Source organism: Gobio gobio (genome assembly GCF_949357685.1).
Source record: "Gobio gobio genome assembly, chromosome: 5".
NCBI classification, from domain to species: domain Eukaryota; kingdom Metazoa; phylum Chordata; class Actinopteri; order Cypriniformes; family Gobionidae; genus Gobio; species Gobio gobio.
This window is the reverse complement of record NC_137101.1, coordinates 58,540,643-58,561,960: the sequence shown is the minus strand read 5'-3', so window position 1 is coordinate 58,561,960 and position 21,318 is coordinate 58,540,643. Positions and strand designations below refer to the sequence as shown.

Genomic DNA, 21,318 nt, shown 5'->3' with positions numbered 1-21,318 from the left:
GGAGGGCCGCCAGCCACCGGCCCTCCTGCTACTTAAATTTTCTGTCATATATATACCATAGTTGTCTTCCTATTTTGGTAACCACTGTTGTCTTCCTAACATGGTAACAACCCCCTGGCTCACATATTACCACATTCTAAGTTCTAATTCTGTTCCTGTCCTTCTAAAGGGCATTCTCAAAGTCAGCATACATTTAAACACAGTCAGCACACATTTGAACACACTTGAGATGTCAGCACACATTTGAACATAATAGTGTCTTTTCATTAGCCTTAAACTGCTAATTTTTAACTAATAAAATCTTCTACACTGTTAGCCTGACAAGCCAGACCCACATCAAGATGTTGGGTCTGGAAACTCACCATTGGCAGGGCTCAATCCGAGGGGCGGGACAAACGGTTGTCTTTCAAATTCCCCCTGCACACAATTGGATAGCGCTACAACCAACCAGAGCACCGAAGAAGGTGAAGTGGCGCTAGTTGATAAATTAAACTTTCGCTGTATCCGGTCGGCAAAACTTCGAACACATCTTCCTTTCTTAAGAATGACTTCAGGGCCGTTCTTTGTTCTTTTCTCAAAGAAAAGCTTAACTCCAAGTCTTCCAGAGTCGCGGCCAAAGCCGATTTGAAAGGCCGCCGTTCGCCAGCTTCTTTGTTTACAAGTAGCACGCGGAACCGCCGCAACTCTGCCGTCATTATGTTAAGCCCGCTCCCACGACTCTATACACGATGTGATTGGCCTGACCAGAGTTTGTTTTTTCCAGCTCACAAGCCAACGGAGAGTTGCTAGACGCCCTGGCTGCAAATTTGATTTCCTGCTGCTACGGTGCGTCTAGATTTCTAGGCTAGCCTACTGTAGCTATTTGTACTTAATGTAATAGTAATGTACTTTATCTGTATCTGTGTAGAGAATACTTTCAATATCATTGTTATTCTACGCCGATTAAACACATTTAATTGCATTAATTGCAAACAAAAGTTTAACAAATATAAAAAATAATTTGCATTTAATTTGAATCAGACTACACTACACTGTAAACATGATTGATCCAACTTCAACTTGAACAGAAATGGAAAACATTTACAATGAATATTTAACCATGCATTAAATAATTTTTCATTTTTTTTAATATGCATGCGGCAAAAATACTACGTCTCCTCTGGAAATAATGTATTTTTTTCCCCTTTCTTTTTGCATTTGAAAAAGCTGATGTTTAGTTACTATTTGTACCTTGCTTCCTTTATATAAAGTTGCATTAAAGTCCCACTTAAGTTGTTCCAAAAATCACTCTAAATTTCAAATAATTGCATTTATATGAACTTAATCTATTATACACTTGAAATAAATCACATTTAATATGTATTGAGTGCGTTGAAGAATTCACACTTAAGTGCATTTTTAACTGACATTAAAGTATATTGTAGTTCACATGAATTGCTTGTCAGTACATTGAGTAGTGCAATTTATTTAAATTTTAAAGCAATTATGAAAGTAAATACAATGTTGTAAAAGTCCCACTTAAGTTGTTCCAAAAAAAAAGCACTCTTAATGGCAACTTATTGTATTTTATTTCAACTTAATATGTGAAACATTTGAAATCAATTACGCTTAATGTGCATTCATCTTTAAAGTATATTATTTGTGCAATAAGTAATCTAAAGTGCACTTTATTCACAAAGGGAGTCAATCTCAATAAAACACAACACTAAAATCAAGCAACAAGGGTGAAGTTTTGCAGTGAATTCACATTCAAACACATTTCAACATCTGGACTAGTCTGCTAGTCCAAGTAACACACATTCAAAAATCAAATAGCAAAACAAACCAATAAAACATTTCATCCATGGGGATGAACACAGCAACTAGTCTCATTATGAAGCCTCTTATTTAATGGATGTCAACTTATTTATATTCTCTTATTCGCAGATATGACAGGTTTCTAAAAGCACCTTTACTTGTACAGATGACGTGCCTCTTTCATCTTTGGGTATAAACTATTGTTCTGTCTAGATTTTGTAATTTTAAGGCTGCTGTGAAAATAAGTTATTAATCATTTTATAAAAGATGAACTTAAAGTGACAACCATGAGTTAATATTTAAAGTCTGTTTATGAAGGATTTACATAGATGTTCAATGTGAATGAGCTTAAAGGGAGCACACTGAGCTTTATTGGAACAGCAACTGTTTTTAAATTAATTAATATTATTAAATTAAATTTAAAAGGACAATTTTGCTAAATAAATAATCTAGGTCATGTATTAAGTTCATACATATTTTAATATGAACAGCTATTATTGAAAATATCTACTGAATTATACTCTTCCTTATTGATGTCACACTGAAGCTGTGATTTTCATAGTAGTTCCCTTTAAGCTCACCTTACAATGATATGAAGCCTTATTAAAAAATACAGCAGTGTAAAACCACAGAACATCAATAAACTGTAAATATATAATATAATAGATTTAAAAGTACAAGCCAGTAATGCCTGTGAAGTAAAATATGAGTGTAGCACACAATCTTATACAGCTAGTAAGCTAACTATGTTCTTTTGGATCGAACTCATCAAACTGTAATTATTTCCAGGATGTATAATATGCAAAAGTCTAAACATGAATCTCTTAAAGGTCCCATTCCGCATGATCCCATTGTTCAAACTTTAGTTAGTGTGTAATGTTGCTGTTAGAGCATAAATAATACCTGTAAAATTATAAAGCTCAAAGTTCAATGCCAAGCGAGATATTTTATTTAACAGAAGTTCCCTTTCAAAGCCTACAGCGAACGGCTGGCTTGGACTACATCCTGGTACTTCCTTCTTTAATTACGTCAGTAGAGCAGTAGAACAGACTTACCTCCGCCCACAAAGAAACGCGAAAAAGGGGGCGCGGTCTTGTTGCTGTCCCACGTGGAGAAGCGGACGGTCGCGTGGAGAAAAGGAACTGTTGCGTTGAGTGTGTTTATCGCCATGTCGTCGAGACGCTGTTATTTTCATCCAGGAGTCAAATCACCTTTGTTTGGCTTTCCCAGGGACGCTGTAGAGATCATTAAGCGCGTATATATCTCCCGTTAAGAGGCGTGACCTTTCCAACATGCGCTAAGCTGCTGTCGAATCACAACACAGGAACTGCTGGCACGTGCGCTAAGCTGCGGTCGAATTACAACACGGTAAGCGCTTGCACAATCAGAACTCGTTACGTATTTCTGAAGGAGGGACTTCATAGAAAGAGGAAATCACCAGCCGTTTTTAGGACAGTGGAAACAGCGGTATACAGATAAGTAAATAGTGTGAAAAATACTGTGTTTTTTTACACGCGAAACATGAACACATGTTATATTGCACACTGTAAACACAATCAAAGCTTCAAAAAAACACGAAGAACGGGACCTTTAATCTTGCAGTAAGAAGTTATACTTATCCAAAATAAAGGCTTAAACATCTAAAATGCACATCTAAGGAGCTCCTCTTCTGGTGAAAGTTTTAAGACAGCTTTCAAAATGGCCGCCAGACAGCGTGAACACATGGATACCCATATCTCAGTGTGCGATGGTCTGATTGGCTCGAGATTACAAAAGGTATATAGTAACAAACACATCAATTGGTTAAGACAAGTAGGATGATAAATAATTTTTTTCTTTTTAAAATCTGAGCTCGAAGATAGTAGTTTGCTTAATGGGTACTTGAGCTTAATAGGTGTGGTTGCCCTAACTAAATCAATGTGTCAAATCGACACGGGGTGATTTTATTTATTTATTTTACTTAATAATAGTCGTCATGTTCAGAATTACTGGGCGAGTTGCATATAGCCACTAGTCCTCTGACATTCTCCCTCAAAGCATTGATTAAGGCTGGATTACGATCACCATAGAGGAGCCGATTCTCAGCAACATCAATTACGGCCTTCGTCACTTCTTCCATGATGTTCACTACAGCCCGCCAGTTGGCGAAACGTCGAGTTTGCTTCTCCAGTACATCGACTCTTCCAACAAGAACATTCACAAGGCTCACAGCTCTCCTGACCTTTTCCTGAATATTTGCTGTGTTCTCTTGAGTCTTTTTAATTCTCTCAATATCTCCCTCCATCCTCTTCAGTGCCGCATTGGTATAATTAATTTCATCTTGTTTACCATAGATCTGTGACTCGTATTCATATATTTTTTGGGTTTTCGCCTTCACCTCAGAGGTAAACTTTTGTTGCTCCCGTTCAGCTGCTCTGATGTCATCTGAGGCCCGGTTTGATTCTGGCACTCCCTGACTCAGCATTACTGAACCTAGATGGAAACAAGAAATCTTATCTAACCAAAGGTTTCTCCAATACATCAGTCACAGTTTTGTAAATGCATAGCAGAAGGATGCTAAAATGAATTTCTTACCAGCAATCCAGCCCAAGATTGGTATTGCAAACAGTGCCCCCCCTGCAATTGTTAGATCTTCAGCTTGTTTCCTCCTATCGTGTGCAGATTTCAGGGCATAATAAGCAGTTTCTACGTTTTTTTCAGCCTGTGTTAAAGCTTCTCTGGAATACCGTAGCATTTCTTCAGCAGACTTTTTCTCTGTGTGTAATCTATCTATGGTCTTGGTGTTTTCTTTTTTCTGCTGCTCAAGATTTTGTTTCATTTGAATAAAATACTCCGTGTTTTCATCCAAATATCTCAGTTTGTTTTCAATCTTTGTCTCTGCTATATACAGGCACAACACAGTATCATCAATATATTTCCTCATTTGGTTGAAGTTGGAGCTCAAGCCAGTGGTGGGATTGACGTGCACATAATTGAGGCACTCGCAGAGGTTAAGGAGATGGATAATTCCCTGATTTAGAGGCCTAGAAACTGCCTCCATAGACTGCAAATCATTAACACTGCAGATATGGGAAAACAAATGTGAGAACACTTTTAAAACACATTTTAATGGTATAAACAGTAGAATACTTTTCATTGTCTTGTATTTAAAAAAAAAAAAAAAAAAAACGTTTTACTTTAACCCTCTGGGGCTCTTCGGTCATTTCTGACCCTAATTTTTTTAAATAAAAATGTTTAAAAATCGTAGATTCATCGGAATGGTCTGAAACGTGGTGACTTTATTGGTACTTGGTATATGGTATATGAACACCCAAAAAAATTGGGGACAGGATTGGAAAAGTCTAAGTGGTGGTAAAAAAAAAAAATAGTCACACTCAGGACCCCCATAGGAAGTGAATGAAGAGTTTTTTTGTGCAGTGAAGGGGTGAATCTCTAAAACATCAAGAGTGCAAAACAGGCAAAAAAACCTCTCTCTCTCTCACACACACACACACACACACACACACACACACACACACACACACACACACACACACACACACACACACACACACACACACACACACACACACACACACACACACACACACTTGCCATTCCAAAAGCTAATTGTGTTTTTGTGTGTGTGAGAGAGTTTTTTTGTCTGTTTTGCACTCTTGATGTTTTAGAGATTCACCCCTTCACTGTTGAGTCCTTTTTTCTGCATCCTGGCTGATTTGTAGATTGTATGCACAAAAAAACTCTGTATTTTCATATTTTTGCCAATTTCCCATTCATTTCCTATGGGGGTTTTTGACCCGTAGGTCCTGAGTGTGACTATTTTTTTTTTATGACCACTTAGACTTTTCAAATCCTGTCCCCAATTTTTTTGGGTGTTAATATACCAAGTACCAATAAAGTCACCAAGTTCGGACCACGGACCATTCCTATGAAGCTATGATTTTTATTTATTTTTTATAAAATGCAAGATCCACTATAGTGGTAAAAATGTGCTATTGCGTGATAAAAATGCTCAATGTGTCCACCGGATGGCACAAAAAAAAATATTTCATGAGGCCTAGGCTTGACTCTAAAATGAAATACAGCTTTAATAAAAAAAAAAAAATATATATATATATATATATATATATATATATATATATATATATATATATATATATATATATATATATATATATATATATACACACATTTTTTATATTCAATGGGAAAAATGGGTCATAATTATTGCATAAATATTAATTATAAATCATAAAATTATCTTAAAAAAAAAAAAGGAAAGAAAAAATATTATTGAACAAAAATATATTTCATTGATCGAAGGTCCTGAGTGTGACCCATAAATGAAGAACCCCAGAGGGTTAAATAACAAATATTATAATATGTGCAGGTGGGAAAAGACATACCTGCTCATTGTCCCTGTTACACACACACAAAAAAAGAGATCCACATTTTATAATTAGTATAATTAGTATTATTTTATAATTGTAACATGTTAAACACACAAGCACAAGGATAATTTAAAACACTATTTTATTTAAACAGATAAAAAATAGGAAATAACTTCTGGAAACAACAGACTAAAATGTATTCACTTGATACATTGATTTAAATAATACCTTTGACTCCTAAAATATGATCATTTACAAAATCAGATAAAATACTTAAAGGATGACATTTTCCTCCAGTTTGGTATATCATTTTTGAAAAATCAATTTGAAAATTGAAAAGTAAATAAATACATTTTAGAATTACAATTAGGTACATTTTTACATTGTAACATATAACATATAGTCACTTAAAATAAAATAAATACATATTTAAAAAAGATGACGGAGATGTTTAAAGCAGAATAAATTTGACTACCATTGATAGCAAATTTGATCAAATGATCCTAAATGCAACTGCCTTACCTTGTCCAAAAGTGAGAGTAGTTTCTTCAAGCCACAAGATCTATTAATGCTGAATGGTGAAATGAAGGAATGCTTCAGCTTTTATTGGCTGGAAATCTTGTAGTTTGTGATCCCACCCACAAATACTGTTATTTTTAAAGCCCCTCCTCTGCTTCTAATTGGCAGAAAAGTGGCCACATGGGTGTGGCTGTGGTAGTCCTGGTGCATGTGGTGCCCTAAGTGACAAAGGAAATATTACATTTTAAAGTCAAATGGTCACATTTTAGACAGATTATATATTATATATATATATATATATATATATATATATATATATATATATATATATATATATATATATATATATATATATATATATATATATATATATATATATATATGTATAGTTTTAAAGTGAGGATCTGCCAAATTTCTTGTAAACAAACCACAATTTACACAATTATTAAAAAAAGAAATAAAGAACAAAAGTGTCATTAATAAAGTGATTTCATACCTAAAAGGATTTCATAAAACGGGAGTTAGGGCAGACCCAGCGGCAGACACAAATTCATGGACAGGCATAAGATGGGAAGATGATGGAAGATGGCGCCGGTGTCAGTGGCATGCCGTCTGTCCATGTCTAGTTTGTTTTTTATTGCTGTTGTTTTATTTATAACGTTGTTTATTCATGAGTCTAGCTCTGCACTGGTGTATGATCGCTTTACACTTTTAAATATCCGAAACATATATGAGAAACAGTTTAAGGATGCTCGGGAGGAACTCCACTTTAATGTCCCAAAACCACCGCTAAGGATCCCAACGTGGCTGCAACGCGATCCCTGGCCCCCTTTGCCGAAAAGACGGCGTCGCCGTGGAAAGCGAGGAGAAAGGCATGAAGGCAGTGAAATTAAAGGCATACCTGGTCTCTCTTCCGGGAGTACCACGGCTCGCGGATATGCGGCTGTGGGGCTGGAAAGACAGCCGGGTGCTGTGTAGGCGTTCGGAGAGCGCGATGCTTCGGTGGATTCGACCCGTTATGCCGGAGGGACCTGTGCAGGTCCACTTTCGACGTGCTCTACATCTCTGTTGGAATGGGATCAACGTGCAGAATCTTTGCCCTGTGCCATTTGATCGAGTACACTCGTCGGAGATCATGGACGGATCAGCTTTAAGGTTGGGCTTGTTGAATGTGCGCTCTCTTAAAAACAAGTCTTTTATTCTAAATGAGTTCGTTAGAGCTCGGGATTTGGACTTTGTGTTTCTTACTGAAACCTGGATGAACAATGACAATATGTATGTTTTGGGAGAGGCTGTTCCGAATAATTTTTCAGTCTTTAATTCTCCTCGACAAATAGGAAAGGGAGGAGGACTGGCTTCTATTTTTAAAAACACTTTTAATTGTACTTTGATTGAGTTTCGGCAGTTTGTAAGCTTTGAACTGCAAACTTTTGAAATCAAATCAATAACACCTATCCTCTGTGCTGTTATTTATCGACCACCAGGAGCAAATAGGGACTGTATTTCAGAACTGGCTACTCTCTTTACAGATATTATTTTAAAATATGATAAAATTTTAGTTATGGGGGATTTAAATATCCATGTGTGCTGTCCAACAAACCTCTTAGCAAAAGACTTTTTAAATTTAATTGATTCCTTTGGATTTCAGCAAATGGTGAAGGGGCCTACGCATAACCGGGGTCACACGCTGGACTTGATCATGTCCTTTGGCTTAGATGTCAAGGACATTATCATTGATGACTTTTTGTTATCTGACCACAATCCGGTCTTATGTTCTGTCTCTCTTCCTTGTCAACTGAAAAAACTTTGTCCAGTTAAAAAATTGCTTCGTCCACTAATGCCCAATACACATTTGGACTTTAATGCTTCTTTCATGGAGATGTTACAATGTGTTCAAGTGGATCTTTTATCTCCACATCTTGATGTTGAAGGGTCAAGGGTCAAGCCAAACATCACTTGTCTCTTCATCAGACACATATCCTTCAAGAATGATTCTATGTTCAATATTAAAATAAGAATGAATGATAATCAAGTTATAACAGTGTCCTACATTTGATAAATCAGTTCTCTATATTCAAGGAGTGATTTTGAATATTGTAGTGTTTTAGTTGCTCTGTGCTTTTGAATCCAGCTCTGATGTCTGTGTCAAGATGTGCTGACAGGAAAATGTCCTTGGTGTTTGAAGTGAGAAGAGCTCAGCATGTGTTAACTGTGTCTTCCTAAAGCGACCCCCGGGGTCATCTATGTTACAGCTATGTGACTCTTTTGGGGACTCAAAATGTAACAGAAATGTACCTCTCTGATATACTTTTCTTTCTTTATAGAATAGAATAAAGTCACTTCTGTACTAAATGTAGTATCAGCATGTTTTGCAGATTCAGCTTTGTTGATAGTTAGTTAAGATGTCCCGACCTTGATGGAAACTGTTTTTCTGGGAAACTTTGTGTGTGCGTCTCATGATTCTGTGCAGATCCAGTATTAGAGATGGTCCTTTCTGCAAACGATTCCAGACTTTGAGGCGTCTTTTCTGTGACCTCCGAGGTCATTGAGGATTAATCTGGGCCTGGGCGACACGGAGTCTACGCATTTTTAGTGATATATGCTCCTATCTGTCTACGTGTGGAAAGTTGCTTACATTGCATGTTGTTAGAACCAATCAGAATCAGTCCACATGGCAGTAATGACGTGTCTAGACCTTGAAAACCGTATAACTGTTCAGAAAATTGTATGTACGTTAGACGGAGGCGGGGAGACTGTTAGAGGGAGCGCGGCCTACGAACTCCTCTTGAGCTGGCTTCTGCTGATGAAACTGCAAACTATTCTTCAGTAAATTTTCTTTAATTAATCTGACTCCTGACTCCTGGTCTTCATTTTTCACTACTGGTCCTGGGTCCTAAGCTGTTACCCCAACAGTTTATGGTGGAGAATGCGGGCAATCATTCCTTGGTACACCTCTGGCAAACAAGTAGATAAGGTAGTATATTTTTATTATTAGACTTGTCTGACTGGAAGAGACTGGGTTAGGGGAACGGGAGAGCTTTATTTCAATGGGAAATAGGGAATAATTATACTAAGGATTGTGTTTCGGCTACTCTGAGTAAGTCGAGAGCTTTTTGAGAAACACACAAGGGGTATAAGAAGTCGCTCCAGTAGGCCAATCATTTGGAAACGGGGTGCAACGTAGGCATGCTTAAAGGGGAGAGAGCTGATTAAGGGCTAAGGTAAGGATACCACTCCTAAAGGGGCATGCGGCACTGGACAAAGGGGGCCAGTGCATCACCGCAAACCTTCTCCGTCTCTTCCAACTCAGATAGGGGATCCCCGAATTTAGGACAATAGACAGTTAGGGATTAAGTTATTAGTTAAACAAAATAAAAATAGATTCAGGGTTGTTTGCCAGGGATGCATCAGGAACGATCCCGAGTAAAATGTAAGGTATGACCCAAATTGGAATGGACCAGTAAGTGACTTTTTCGTATAAGTGTACTTTGCAGTTTCATCACGCAGAAGCCACAGCTGTGTTGGTTAAAGATCGCCGCCTCCATCTCTGCTGGTATAATTTCAGGTGAGTATGAACTTTGACTAAAAGGATGGCTAAAAATTGGAGTGATATGATCAGTCCAGAAAAAGATTTTGAGACGAAAGACAGCAAACGCTGTAAGCAGCGCTGCTCTGAAGCCCTGACGTCAAAGAAATTTGAAAGAATTATCAAGTAAATGGGCAGCAAAAGTTTTAATTCTAAATTGGAAAAGTTAATCAGAAACTTGACTGGCTAAAAGCTAAAAGACTGGAAAAATTTTAATTCCTAACTGTTTTTGAGATAAATTGGCAGAAATCACTGAAAATGATGTAGGATTTCGTTTGTGTAGTCTGAGTAAAAGGACTTGAAGTTGTTTTTGAAAAGAAAAAGGAAAAAGCAGATATAGTCACGGAGGGATTTTAAACAGAGTGCACAGATTGAAAATAAGGAAATAAGGAATAAGTTCAATAAATTGAAGTCTTAAGGAATTCCTTTTAAAGGAAAGATCCATGATCCTTTTAAAATAAATTATGAGGTTTAAAATTAATGGCAGTAACTATATAATTAGAGACATAGAGGGTTTAAATGATAAAAATGTTAAAATGATTCGTGAAAAATTCTGATAAAGTTTATTTGACTGGATGAATTGTGTTAAATGTGTAAATAGTGTTAAAAGCTAAAAACCCTAGAAGCTGATGTTTTGTTTTCAAAAGATAAGCTCATGCAGAGCTGTAATAAAACAATTCGCTTATCTGAATCTGCCCCACCATGTCATTTCTGGTGCTGGGGCTAAAATTGGAAGAGTAACTCAGACTCAATTTAGATGTTTGAAGTTAAATTTATTGTTTGGGCAAAAGACAAATATAAAATTATGGTTATTTGGAACCGTCAATTCTGGCAAAAGATAGAGTTAAAAGGAAAATATCTGTCGCTTATTTGAAAACAATTTTAATTTCTAGCCAGGTCTTACGCTGAGATAGTGTGAAGTCTGACGTTTATTGGAAGATAAATGTGATCTCTAGCCAAGTCTTATGCTGTGCTAGAGTGACAAGTTAAAAGTTTATGAAAATGCAGTACCAGTCCTGAATGCATAGAAGTCTCTCTATTTCAAAACCAGCTCAAGGCTGATATCTGAGCCTGTGCCACAGATGATAGAAGAAGTTAAAAGTTTATGAAAATGCAGTACCAGTCCTGAATGCATAGAAGTCTCTCTCTATTTCAAAACCAGCTCAAGGCTGATATCTGAGCCTGTGCCACAGATGATAGAAGATATTGATAAGTAAAAGCACATGGCATCACTTGAAAATAATAAGACATGTTTTAGGGAAAACAGTGTTTAAAAAGGTATGAGATGAATTTCACATTGAAGTTAAAGTCTTAGAAGACTGTTAAAAAGGTTAGAGAGAGAGAGAGAGAGAGAGAGAGAGAGAGAGAGAGAGAGAGAGAGAGAGAGAGAGAGAGAGAGAGAGAAAGACTGCTTGTGGAAGCAGGGATGGTGCAATTTGTTATCGCCCTGCTAAAGCTGAAACAAAACAAAGAAATGATATCAGAACCAAAACAATCCAGCTGACTTTTGTAGAGACAAATTAATAATAAGCAGATGTAAAAGCTCAGTTTAAATAATAATGTGAGTAAACACTAAAAGCAAAATTTGAGATTGAGCAGGTGTGACTGCTCTTTATGTTTTGTATGTGTTCCTAGAAATGTTCTGTCCTGATGGGGTGTCATTAACCTCTGGAATGAGTATTTGACCATTACAGATGGGTTAAGGTAAACGACAACCTTTAGAGAAACTGTTAATTTTGAAGGAATCTGGTGAAAAGATGATCCAGAACACGGGACGAGCTTTAAATGGATTGTTATCCAGCTCTGTCTGTTATGACGACTTTTGTCATTTATGATGTTGATTTGAATTACTCTCTGGATTAGTTCAAGTGGAATTGTAAAGTTAAAGATTGCCGTCCATCATGGGTTAAAACCATTGTCTAAATTCAACTGAGGGCTTAAATTTAAATAATGTCAATTGATTCAAAATGGTAAGCGTAAATGTTATAGACTTGATGGCAGAGACAAAGTGACAAATTGGCTGAAGTCACTATCTAAATTATCCAGAGACTCCCTCAAAATTCTGAAAGGCCGGAGGGCGACCAAAGAGATAACTTCTAAAAATGAAAAGTTTTATTTTTACTTTTACTTTTGAATCCAGCTCTGATGTCTGTGTCAAGATGTGCTGACAGGAAAATGTCCTTGGTGTTTGAAGTGAGAAGAGCTCAGCATGTGTTAACTGTGTCTTCCTAAAGCGACCCCCGGGGTCATCTATGTTACAGCTATGTGACTCTTTTGGGGACTCAAAATGTAACAGAAATGTACCTCTCTGATATACTTTTCTTTCTTTATAGAATAGAATAAAGTCACTTCTGTACTAAATGTAGTATCAGCATGTTTTGCAGATTCAGCTTTGTTGATAGTTAGTTAAGATGTCCCGACCTTGATGGAAACTGTTTTTCTGGGAAACTTTGTGTGTGCGTCTCATGATTCTGTGCAGATCCAGTATTAGAGATGGTCCTTTCTGCAAACGATTCCAGACTTTGAGGCGTCTTTTCTGTGACCTCCGAGGTCATTGAGGATTAATCTGGGCCTGGGCGACACGGAGTCTACGCATTTTTAGTGATATATGCTCCTATCTGTCTACGTGTGGAAAGTTGCTTACATTGCATGTTGTTAGAACCAATCAGAATCAGTCCACATGGCAGTAATGACGTGTCTAGACCTTGAAAACCGTATAACTGTTCAGAAAATTGTATGTACGTTAGACGGAGGCGGGGAGACTGTTAGAGGGAGCGCGGCCTACGAACTCCTCTTGAGCTGGCTTCTGCTGATGAAACTGCAAACTATTCTTCAGTAAATTTTCTTTAATTAATCTGACTCCTGACTCCTGGTCTTCATTTTTCACTACTGGTCCTGGGTCCTAAGCTGTTACCCCAACAATGTAGAAGAAGCTGTTAATAGTTTTAATGTTGTATGCAAAGAAACATTAAACTGTGTTGCCCCTTTGAGACAGGTATGTAGAAAAAGTAAGTCTGCTCCATGGTACAATGAAGAGGTGAAATTGTTACGAAGACAGTGTAGAAGATGTGAACGTAAATGGAAGAGAGACAAATTACAAATTTCTTATGAAATGTTAAGAGACTCCTTAGGTAAATTCCAGCGGGCTGTAAAAACTGCCAGGTCTAGATATTTCTCAGACATTATTAAGAAAAATCAAAAAAATTCAAGAGTCCTTTTCAGGACAATTGACTCATTTCTGAATCCGACATTAGAGGTGCCTGGAGATACATCCATGGAGCTATGTGAAGGTCTTTTAGAATTTTTGTTGGGCGTATTTCTGACATCAGAAAGAATATACAACAGTGTTCATATGTGCCTATGGATACAGTTGTAATTCATGCTGTGTTGTCTGATTTTGAGCCGATCTCTTTAGCTATGCTTTTAGATACTGTATGTAAGCTTAAGCCGACATCTTCCCCCCCAAGATATTGAAAGGATTGAAAATAATCAAAGATATTTGATATTTGAAATCCAACAAAGAAATTTGCTTTACTGTTGTCAACACATTTGCTTAACAGAAGGGCCTGGAAGGCAAAAGGCAGGCCTGTAGGCCGCAGGGGGTGCCACACCTTTTACAGTGGGGGAAGTTTGGTCAGTTTGAATGTTATGTGTAAGTTTGGTCTGATTGGTCAGTTTAAAAGAATACATTTGGTTTCAGTCACATGGTCAAGGAATAGATAAAAGGATTGGAACTGTGGCTCTCTCTCTTTTTTCCTCTGGCTCTTGAAGTCATCTGGGCTTCTCTTCTCTCTCTCTCTTTCTCTCTCTCTCTCTCTCTCTTTCTCTCTCTCTCTCTCTTTCTCTCTCTCTCAGGTAACATTGTATTCATGCTGTGTACGATTAATGGTATAAGTTTATCATCTCATTCATCCATTTTGAAACTATTTTAAGTGTAACCATAACCAGATTTTGTCATTAAATCCTTTTTATTACAAATACTGTGCTAACTAGTTTTGATTTAGTATTGACTTTGAAGTGCTCCCTATTGCAATACAATATAGTCACATTATAGCAACGCTCTCCCACATATTTTGCTATTGTAACTGCGCTTATCTCCGTCGTTGGTATGAGTTGCAGTGGGTGGAAATAGACAAGAAATGTACAGTTTTCTTCCATCTTTCTGATAACGTTTTTTAGTCTAATGGCAACCCTGTAGATTGAACCGTCTACAGGAGTCCACTCTTACAGATGGTGCCGAAAACCCGGGATCCCTTGCAGTGAATTTTCTGAAATTTACTTTGATCTGTGTAAGAATGAGGACATTTTTTGATCAGTTGATCTTGTGAATGGATTAAAGCTGACCTTCTTTGGGTAAGTCTGTTTTCATTGTTTAATGGTTGAAGGAATTGCATGAAACAGAATTTAGAAGGTTTTAAATAGCTTCAATAGTCCCATTACTGTACAATCAGTGAATATTCAGATAATCTCCTCGGGATGGAAGGGAAAATTTTCTAGAGACGTATTGTTTGCTTTATGGAGTGAAAAAGTTGAGCCTACCTTGTCTAAACTCAAGAAAGAGTATATTGGAATTAAAAGTTCAGATGATGAAATGTTCAGATATTGGGAATTAAATGGCAGACATCAAAAGAAATCAAAACATGGTGGAATAATTGAGGCGTTAAACTTCATAAGTTGTAAAAGGCTACGTGATGTGACAACACATCTATTTTCAAGTATAGATGCGAAATGTAAAGAAGTGGATTCTAAAAATGAAGAAGCAGAAAAGTCTGAGGCAAAGATTCAAGATCTTCAAACGCAGCTAGATAACTCACTAGCTGAGCAGTTAGCCCTGACTGAAAAGTGTAAAAAGCACAAAGAAACCATTGCAGATCTCAAGGCTAAGCTAAATGCTAAAAAGCGCATGCCTCCCATAATGCTTAAAGGGGTGGTAAACCACGATTTCACTATTCTAATTTTAGCTAACGTGTAATGTTGCTGCTTGAGCATAAACAACATCTGCAAAGTTACAACGTTCAAAGTTTAAAGCAAAGGGAGATATTTGCTTTTAAAGAAATCAGTTTCTAAGAACTACAGCAAACGGCCAGTAGGCGACTACACACATTCCTCCAGGGTTTTGTGACATCAACAGGCTCAATATTTACATAAACCCCTCCTCCGAGAATATTAAATAAGGGAGGGTGAGGCCATTTTGTATCGCGGCGCTGTTGTGGTATAGTAGGCTGGAGTGTTGTTGCCGCGATGCCGAGGAAACGCTGTTATTTTCATCCGGATTGCAGGTCTGGGGTACTTGCTCTGTTCAGCCTTCCTTGGGACGGGGGTGCGTTGCAGAGCGTTTAACATAAAACATGTTATATGCACGTGTGTTTGAGTCAGCGGGGAATCAGGCGCGCGCAGGGCTCCCTGCAGCACATCTAACAGAGGAAAACATCCACCGTCTTCGCGATTTCAATGCCAGATTTGCACAACATCAGCTGTGTGAAAAAAAACACTGCCGGTGCGTGGATGCATGACGCGCGCGCTGCACATTTCACGGAGGACAACACAAACTTCCACAAACTTCGCGAGTTCAATACAGGATATGCACAACGGCTTGTCCTGAAAGCTGGATTTACAAACAGAAGCTGTTTACGGGCCACAACCTGTAAGTCTGATTTATTTTTCATCGATGTGTTTTCCTGTAATAGGTTGTAGCAAGGAAGTAAACAGATGACAACGCTGTTCTGCAAACCAGTCTGTTAAATGCTCATTCATACTTGACGTTATCCGACGAACACCTAACGTTACAAACACTAACGTTAAAATCTCAACAGCGAACCTGACATTAGTGTAAATGATTCTTTGATTAGAGCTTTTATGTATTGTTTCTCTACAGGCTTGCTAAACATGGTTCTGTGTGTGATTTGGCTAACTTACTAGTTAAAGCCAGTGCTTAGTGTTTGTTTTGGGTTAGTTCTTGCGACAGATATTTGGCTATAATCGTTCTAAAAATACAAAAGTTAAAGTGCCATTCAGTAGCGATCACTATAGATCCGCAGTCTTTACTCTTGAGGACTGAACAGGTTCTGCTCGATCATCTTCACTCAAATGTTCTGGGTCTGATTCGGGCTCATATGGTTTTATTGACGCCGTTGTTTCTAACACTGACCAAAGCACAGTCTACCGGTAAGGTAAGGGGCGTGACGTTTCCGACATACGCACTAGGCGTTTAGCGAATCACAACACACTAGGCCAGCTAACCAATCAGAGCCCACTGCGTATTTTTGAGGGACTGGCTTCATACAACCCGGAAAGCATCAGACCGTTTTACAAGGAGGGACAGAGCAGTGTAGAATAAAGGTCAAATATATGAAAAATAAGGAATTTTTTTTTTAAACGAAGCATGAACACATGTTACAGTGCACCCCACAAACACAGTCAAGCCTTCAAAAGAATGTGTTTTACCACCCCTTTAACAGCGATGGGATTAAAAAGCATGTTCACTTCATAGATGAGGTGACTTGCTCTAATGAATCTGAAACGTTTAGTTCAGAAAATGCCCAAGAAAGTGTGCCTATTTCAGTTCTTAAGCGGGTGCAGCAACGGAATAGCGCAGTGTCGTGTACCAGAACGCATGGTTTGCAAGCATTAGAAGGTCATTATCCTCATACTCCAGGAGAACCTAGCAAACAACCCCATGACCAAGAGAACAGGTTTTGCAGATCCTGTCAGAAAATAGGTCATGGCGATTTGAAATGCTGGTCGCTGGGTCGAGGTCGGCCTCCTCCGTATTTTCAGAAAAATAGGAAATTACTTTCTAAGGGAAAAGATCAGCGCTCATTTGCAGGTAAGACTCTCAGTGAGCTAACTGCAGTGTTCATGCAAGGCCTTCAGCTATTAACTTCACTTGCAAGCGGGTTAGCAGCCTCTTAGCAAGGAGTTTAATAGTAATTGATTACACAGTATGGTTGTTTGTGTTACAAGATACACATAGACTAGTCAAGTTTATTCTTTAAAACACATGATTGCTTTACTCTAAGTGATGAAACACTTAGGATAAAGGCTGTAGATGCTGTGCATTCTAGGCCATGTATCTTGTGTAAATTGGAATAACTTTAATACTGGAATTGTACAGCAATTTCAAGTTGCATGTGTGTCTATGTTGAATTTGTTAGTCTCCGAATTGGAAACTCTGCTATTCCCGATATAGCTGCAGTTAAACCAAGTACAGGAGCACAGAATTGCCATGTGGCTACAGTGTGAATTACAATTGCATTAACCATGAGAATGTTTTCATCACAGCGCAGGATTCAAGAACTCCAAACTTTGCATTTTATCATGCTCCTTAACAAAAACATTGGTGTGAGAGGAATTTGAGCCAGACCACACCTCATACTGATATTGTATTGCTGGCTGCCTGTTTTACAACAGGGCTAAATTTGCATCACAATTATTAACCCTCCTCACCAGTGTTTGGACATGATTTACACATAGCCACAGCTAAATTCAATCACATAAATTTGATTTTCACACAAAGTCAAATCTCCATCTGCCTCACAAAATGTCTTTACATCTAGACTGTATTACAACTGTGAATTTCTTCAAGTTATTGTTTTTTTTTGTTTCTTTCTTTTGATTTACTAAATCAGGTATTATTTGTCTCACCAATTTAAATATCAAAAGGGTATTTCTCATCCTTACCTAGTGAAAAATATTTAATCAGTGTATTGTAAAAATGCATTTGATTTTGAATTTTGTTGATTTTGATTTTGAGTTCTGAGTCTTTGTATTTTGTCCATTTTACAATGTAACAATGGTTTTGGACACGAATTCAATTGAATTTCTGTATTTGGTTACACAATATTTTGCTGATACTCTAAATGAAAGAGGGGTGTAAACCCAACAATGTGATTGTTGTTTTGTTATGATGCAGATTATTTAAAGGTTTCTAGAAATAATGTAAGAGCTTGTGAGATCTTCTTTTTATTCTAAACCTTGACCACTTTATTAAGTACATTGATTTAAAGGCTTATTGCCAGAGAATATTTTAATCTGACCATATCAAACTTCTGACCAATGACAAATGCCAATGACCAAATGACAAATGACAAAAGTGTATGCTATTTTGCTATGGGCTATTTGTTACAGATTCCTGCTGCTCGAATTCACCTCCTGTGTTCTGCCTCAGAAAGAGAGACAAGCGTTTGTTCTCATCTTCAGTGACTGTTCTTGAGGTGTGAGGTATACAATGGACGTTTTGCATATCATTGATCAAAGAGATTGCACCACACCATTTGATGAAGTTCTCAAGCAGGTGTAAGGACTGACAGACTGTTTTTCCAACATGCCTGGACGACAAGTCTGAAGATGACATCTACACAACGGAAAGCATGTCTTTGTTGACTGTGTCACCTCTGGACATTTTATGAATGTGGCCAAATGTGCCAAGGGGGGACTGAAAGGATTGAAAATAATCAAAGATATTTGATATTTGATATTTGAAATCCAACAAAGAAATTTGCTTTACTGTTGTCAACACATTTGCTTAACAGAAGGGCCTGGAAGGCAAAAGGCAGGCCTGTAGGCCGCAGGGGGTGCCACATCTTTTACAGTGGGGGAAGTTTGGTCAGTTTGAATGTTATGTGTAAGTTTGGTCTGATTGGTCAGTTTAAAAGAATACATTTGGTTTCAGTCACATGGTCAAGGAATAGATAAAAGGATTGGAACTGTGGCTCTCTCTCTTTTTTCCTCTGGCTCTTGAAGTCATCTGGGCTTCTCTTCTCTCTCTCTCTTTCTCTCTCTCTCTCTCTCTCTCTCTCTCTCTCTCTTTCTCTCTCTCTCAGGTAACATTGTATTCATGCTGTGTACGATTAATGGTATAAGTTTATCATCTCATTCATCCATTTTGAAACTATTTTAAGTGTAACCATAACCAGATTTTGTCATTAAATCCTTTTTATTACAAATACTGTGCTAACTAGTTTTGATTTAGTATTGACTTTGAAGTGCTCCCTATTGCAATACAATATAGTCATATTATAGCAACGCTCTCCCACATATTTTGCTATTGTAACTGCGCTTATCTCCGTCGTTGGTGTTGGGTGCTGCCCCTTTAAGGACGTTGTTCCGGTGAGCGCATGTGATCACGCAGGAAGAGGTGCAGGGAAAAAAAAAAAAAACTGAACTGAGAGAACTGAGTGAGAAAGCCATGTTGCCAACTCAAGCCATCTCAAATGAAGATTTGTACACTTAACAATTCCAGCTAAAACTATTATCTAACATTATATTCCCAGCGTGGTGAGTAGTGTTATGTTGTTTAAGTGTTGTGATGGTTTGTGTATCAATATGAAGATCGCGATTAGCGCCTAAACGCCTAATGTTATATATCTGGTTTGTTTTAGACATTTACAGTTTGTATTGCCTGTAATATATGTTGCATTTAGATAAACAAAGTTTAATGCTTAGTACACAAAACTGATGTTACAATGTTTTAGGGACGTATTTGGTGATGTGAACATTACTAGATAATAATTGTGAATTGTTTTGTGTTTACAGTTTGACCACACACGCACACACATAATGTGCACAAATACTCAACTAAAGTAAACTACAATAACAACGACCAAATGTGTACTGTGTGAGTTCTGCACAAGAGGAATAAAAGTCAAAACCAATTTCCAAATTAATGTTATCATTTCATGGGTAACAGTTGGTATGAGTTGCAGTGGGTGGAAATAGACGAGAAATGTACAGTTTTCTTCCATCTTTCTGATAACGTTTTTTAGTCTAATGGCAACCCTGTAGATTGAACCATCTACAGGAGTCCACTCTTACAATATTGTTCCCACAACACTATTTAAGAAAGTCATTGAGTTGATAGGTCCATTTGTATTAACTATAATTAATAAGAGTCTACAGTCTGGAATTGTACCAATTTATTGTAAACATGCTATAGTACATCCCTTGTTGAAAAAAACAAACCTAGATACGAGTGTGCTGTGCAAATATAGACCTATTTCAAAGCTTCCTTTTTTAGCAAAGATTTTAGAGAAAACAGTTTTTAATCAGCTCGAATCCTTCCTTAGTGAAAATACTATAGGTGAAATTTTTCAGTCAGGGTTTAAAAAACATTTTTCTGTTCAGACCGGGGAATTTACATCTACTTCAGCGCTGCTATCGTGTGGTATTCCACAAGGATCCGTTTTAGCACCAGTATTTTTTTCACTGTATATGCTTCCGTTAGGTCAAATCATGAGGAAATATGGTATTTCTTTTCACTGCTATGCAGATGACACCCAGCTGTACCTTCCGTTAAAGCCTACTGTCTCTTTAGCTGTAGAAAGACTACTAGAATGTTTTGAAGAGATTAAGCTGTGGATGTCCACAAATTTTTTATGCTTAAATGAAACAAAAACAGAACTGGTTATATTTGGCCCTTCCGAGTCCTTTGATACATCCAAAATTGACTTGGGTACACTTTCACCTTTTCGGATGCATCAGGTAAAAAATTTTGGTATAATTTGGGATAGTGCATTAAAATTTGAAAAACAGATAAACGAAGTTGTTAAAACTAGTTTCTTTTTTTTTAGACTAATCGCTAAAATCAAGTCCTTTGTGTCACAGAAGGACCTGGAAAAGATAATTCTGCTTTTATTTTCTCGAGACTAGATTATGGTAATGCACTATATTATGGTGTTCAACAAAAAAGTTTAGACAGATTACAGTTGGTGCAAAACGCAGCCGCAAGACTTCTGACAGGTACACGGAAAAATGAGCACATCACCCCTGTACTAAGACGATTACATTGGCTGCCAGTCTCCTATCGGATTAATTTTAAGATTTTATTATTTGTTTTTAAAGCTTTACATGACACTGCTCCAACATACATAGTCGATTTGATCCAGGTAAAGAAACCAAAGAGATTATTACGCTCTGATTCACTAAATCTCTTAGTGGTCCCACGGACGTACCGGAAAATGAGGGGAGACCGCTCTTTTGCCGCAGTTGGTCCTAGACTGTGGAATGGATTACCCCATTATATCCGAC

The 21,318-nt window shown here is 37.5% G+C and overlaps 2 protein-coding genes across 3 annotated transcripts in view; both read right to left on the bottom strand.

The window, feature by feature from the left end:
* Window positions 1-21,318, bottom strand: part of LOC307127066 (uncharacterized protein) — a 290,663-nt gene that overhangs the window by 37,840 nt on the left and 231,505 nt on the right. The gene's annotated exons all lie outside the window — the stretch shown is intronic.
* LOC307127077 (uncharacterized protein) lies at window positions 1,551-6,759 on the bottom strand. Of its 2 annotated transcripts, none has more exons than XM_079818065.1 (3): window positions 6,703-6,759; window positions 4,372-4,856; window positions 1,551-4,269 (listed from the first exon to the last, which is right to left on the bottom strand). In XM_079818065.1, exons 2-3 carry the CDS (start codon window positions 4,835-4,837, stop codon window positions 3,758-3,760), a joined length of 978 nt encoding a protein of 325 aa, XP_079674191.1. In that variant the 5' UTR covers window positions 4,838-4,856; window positions 6,703-6,759; the 3' UTR covers window positions 1,551-3,757. The 2 variants fall into 2 exon arrangements, with proteins under 2 accessions (XP_079674191.1, XP_079674190.1); XM_079818064.1 differs by lacking the exon at window positions 6,703-6,759 and adding an exon at window positions 6,204-6,212.

What these genes read in the sequence shown, in the direction of transcription:
- LOC307127077 (XM_079818064.1), bottom strand. An exon ending in AATCTTGGGCTGGATTGCTG is followed by an intron (nt 4,270 to 4,371) that starts GTAAGAAATTCA and finishes GTTTCCATCTAG; the next exon opens with GTTCAGTAATGCTGAGTCAG.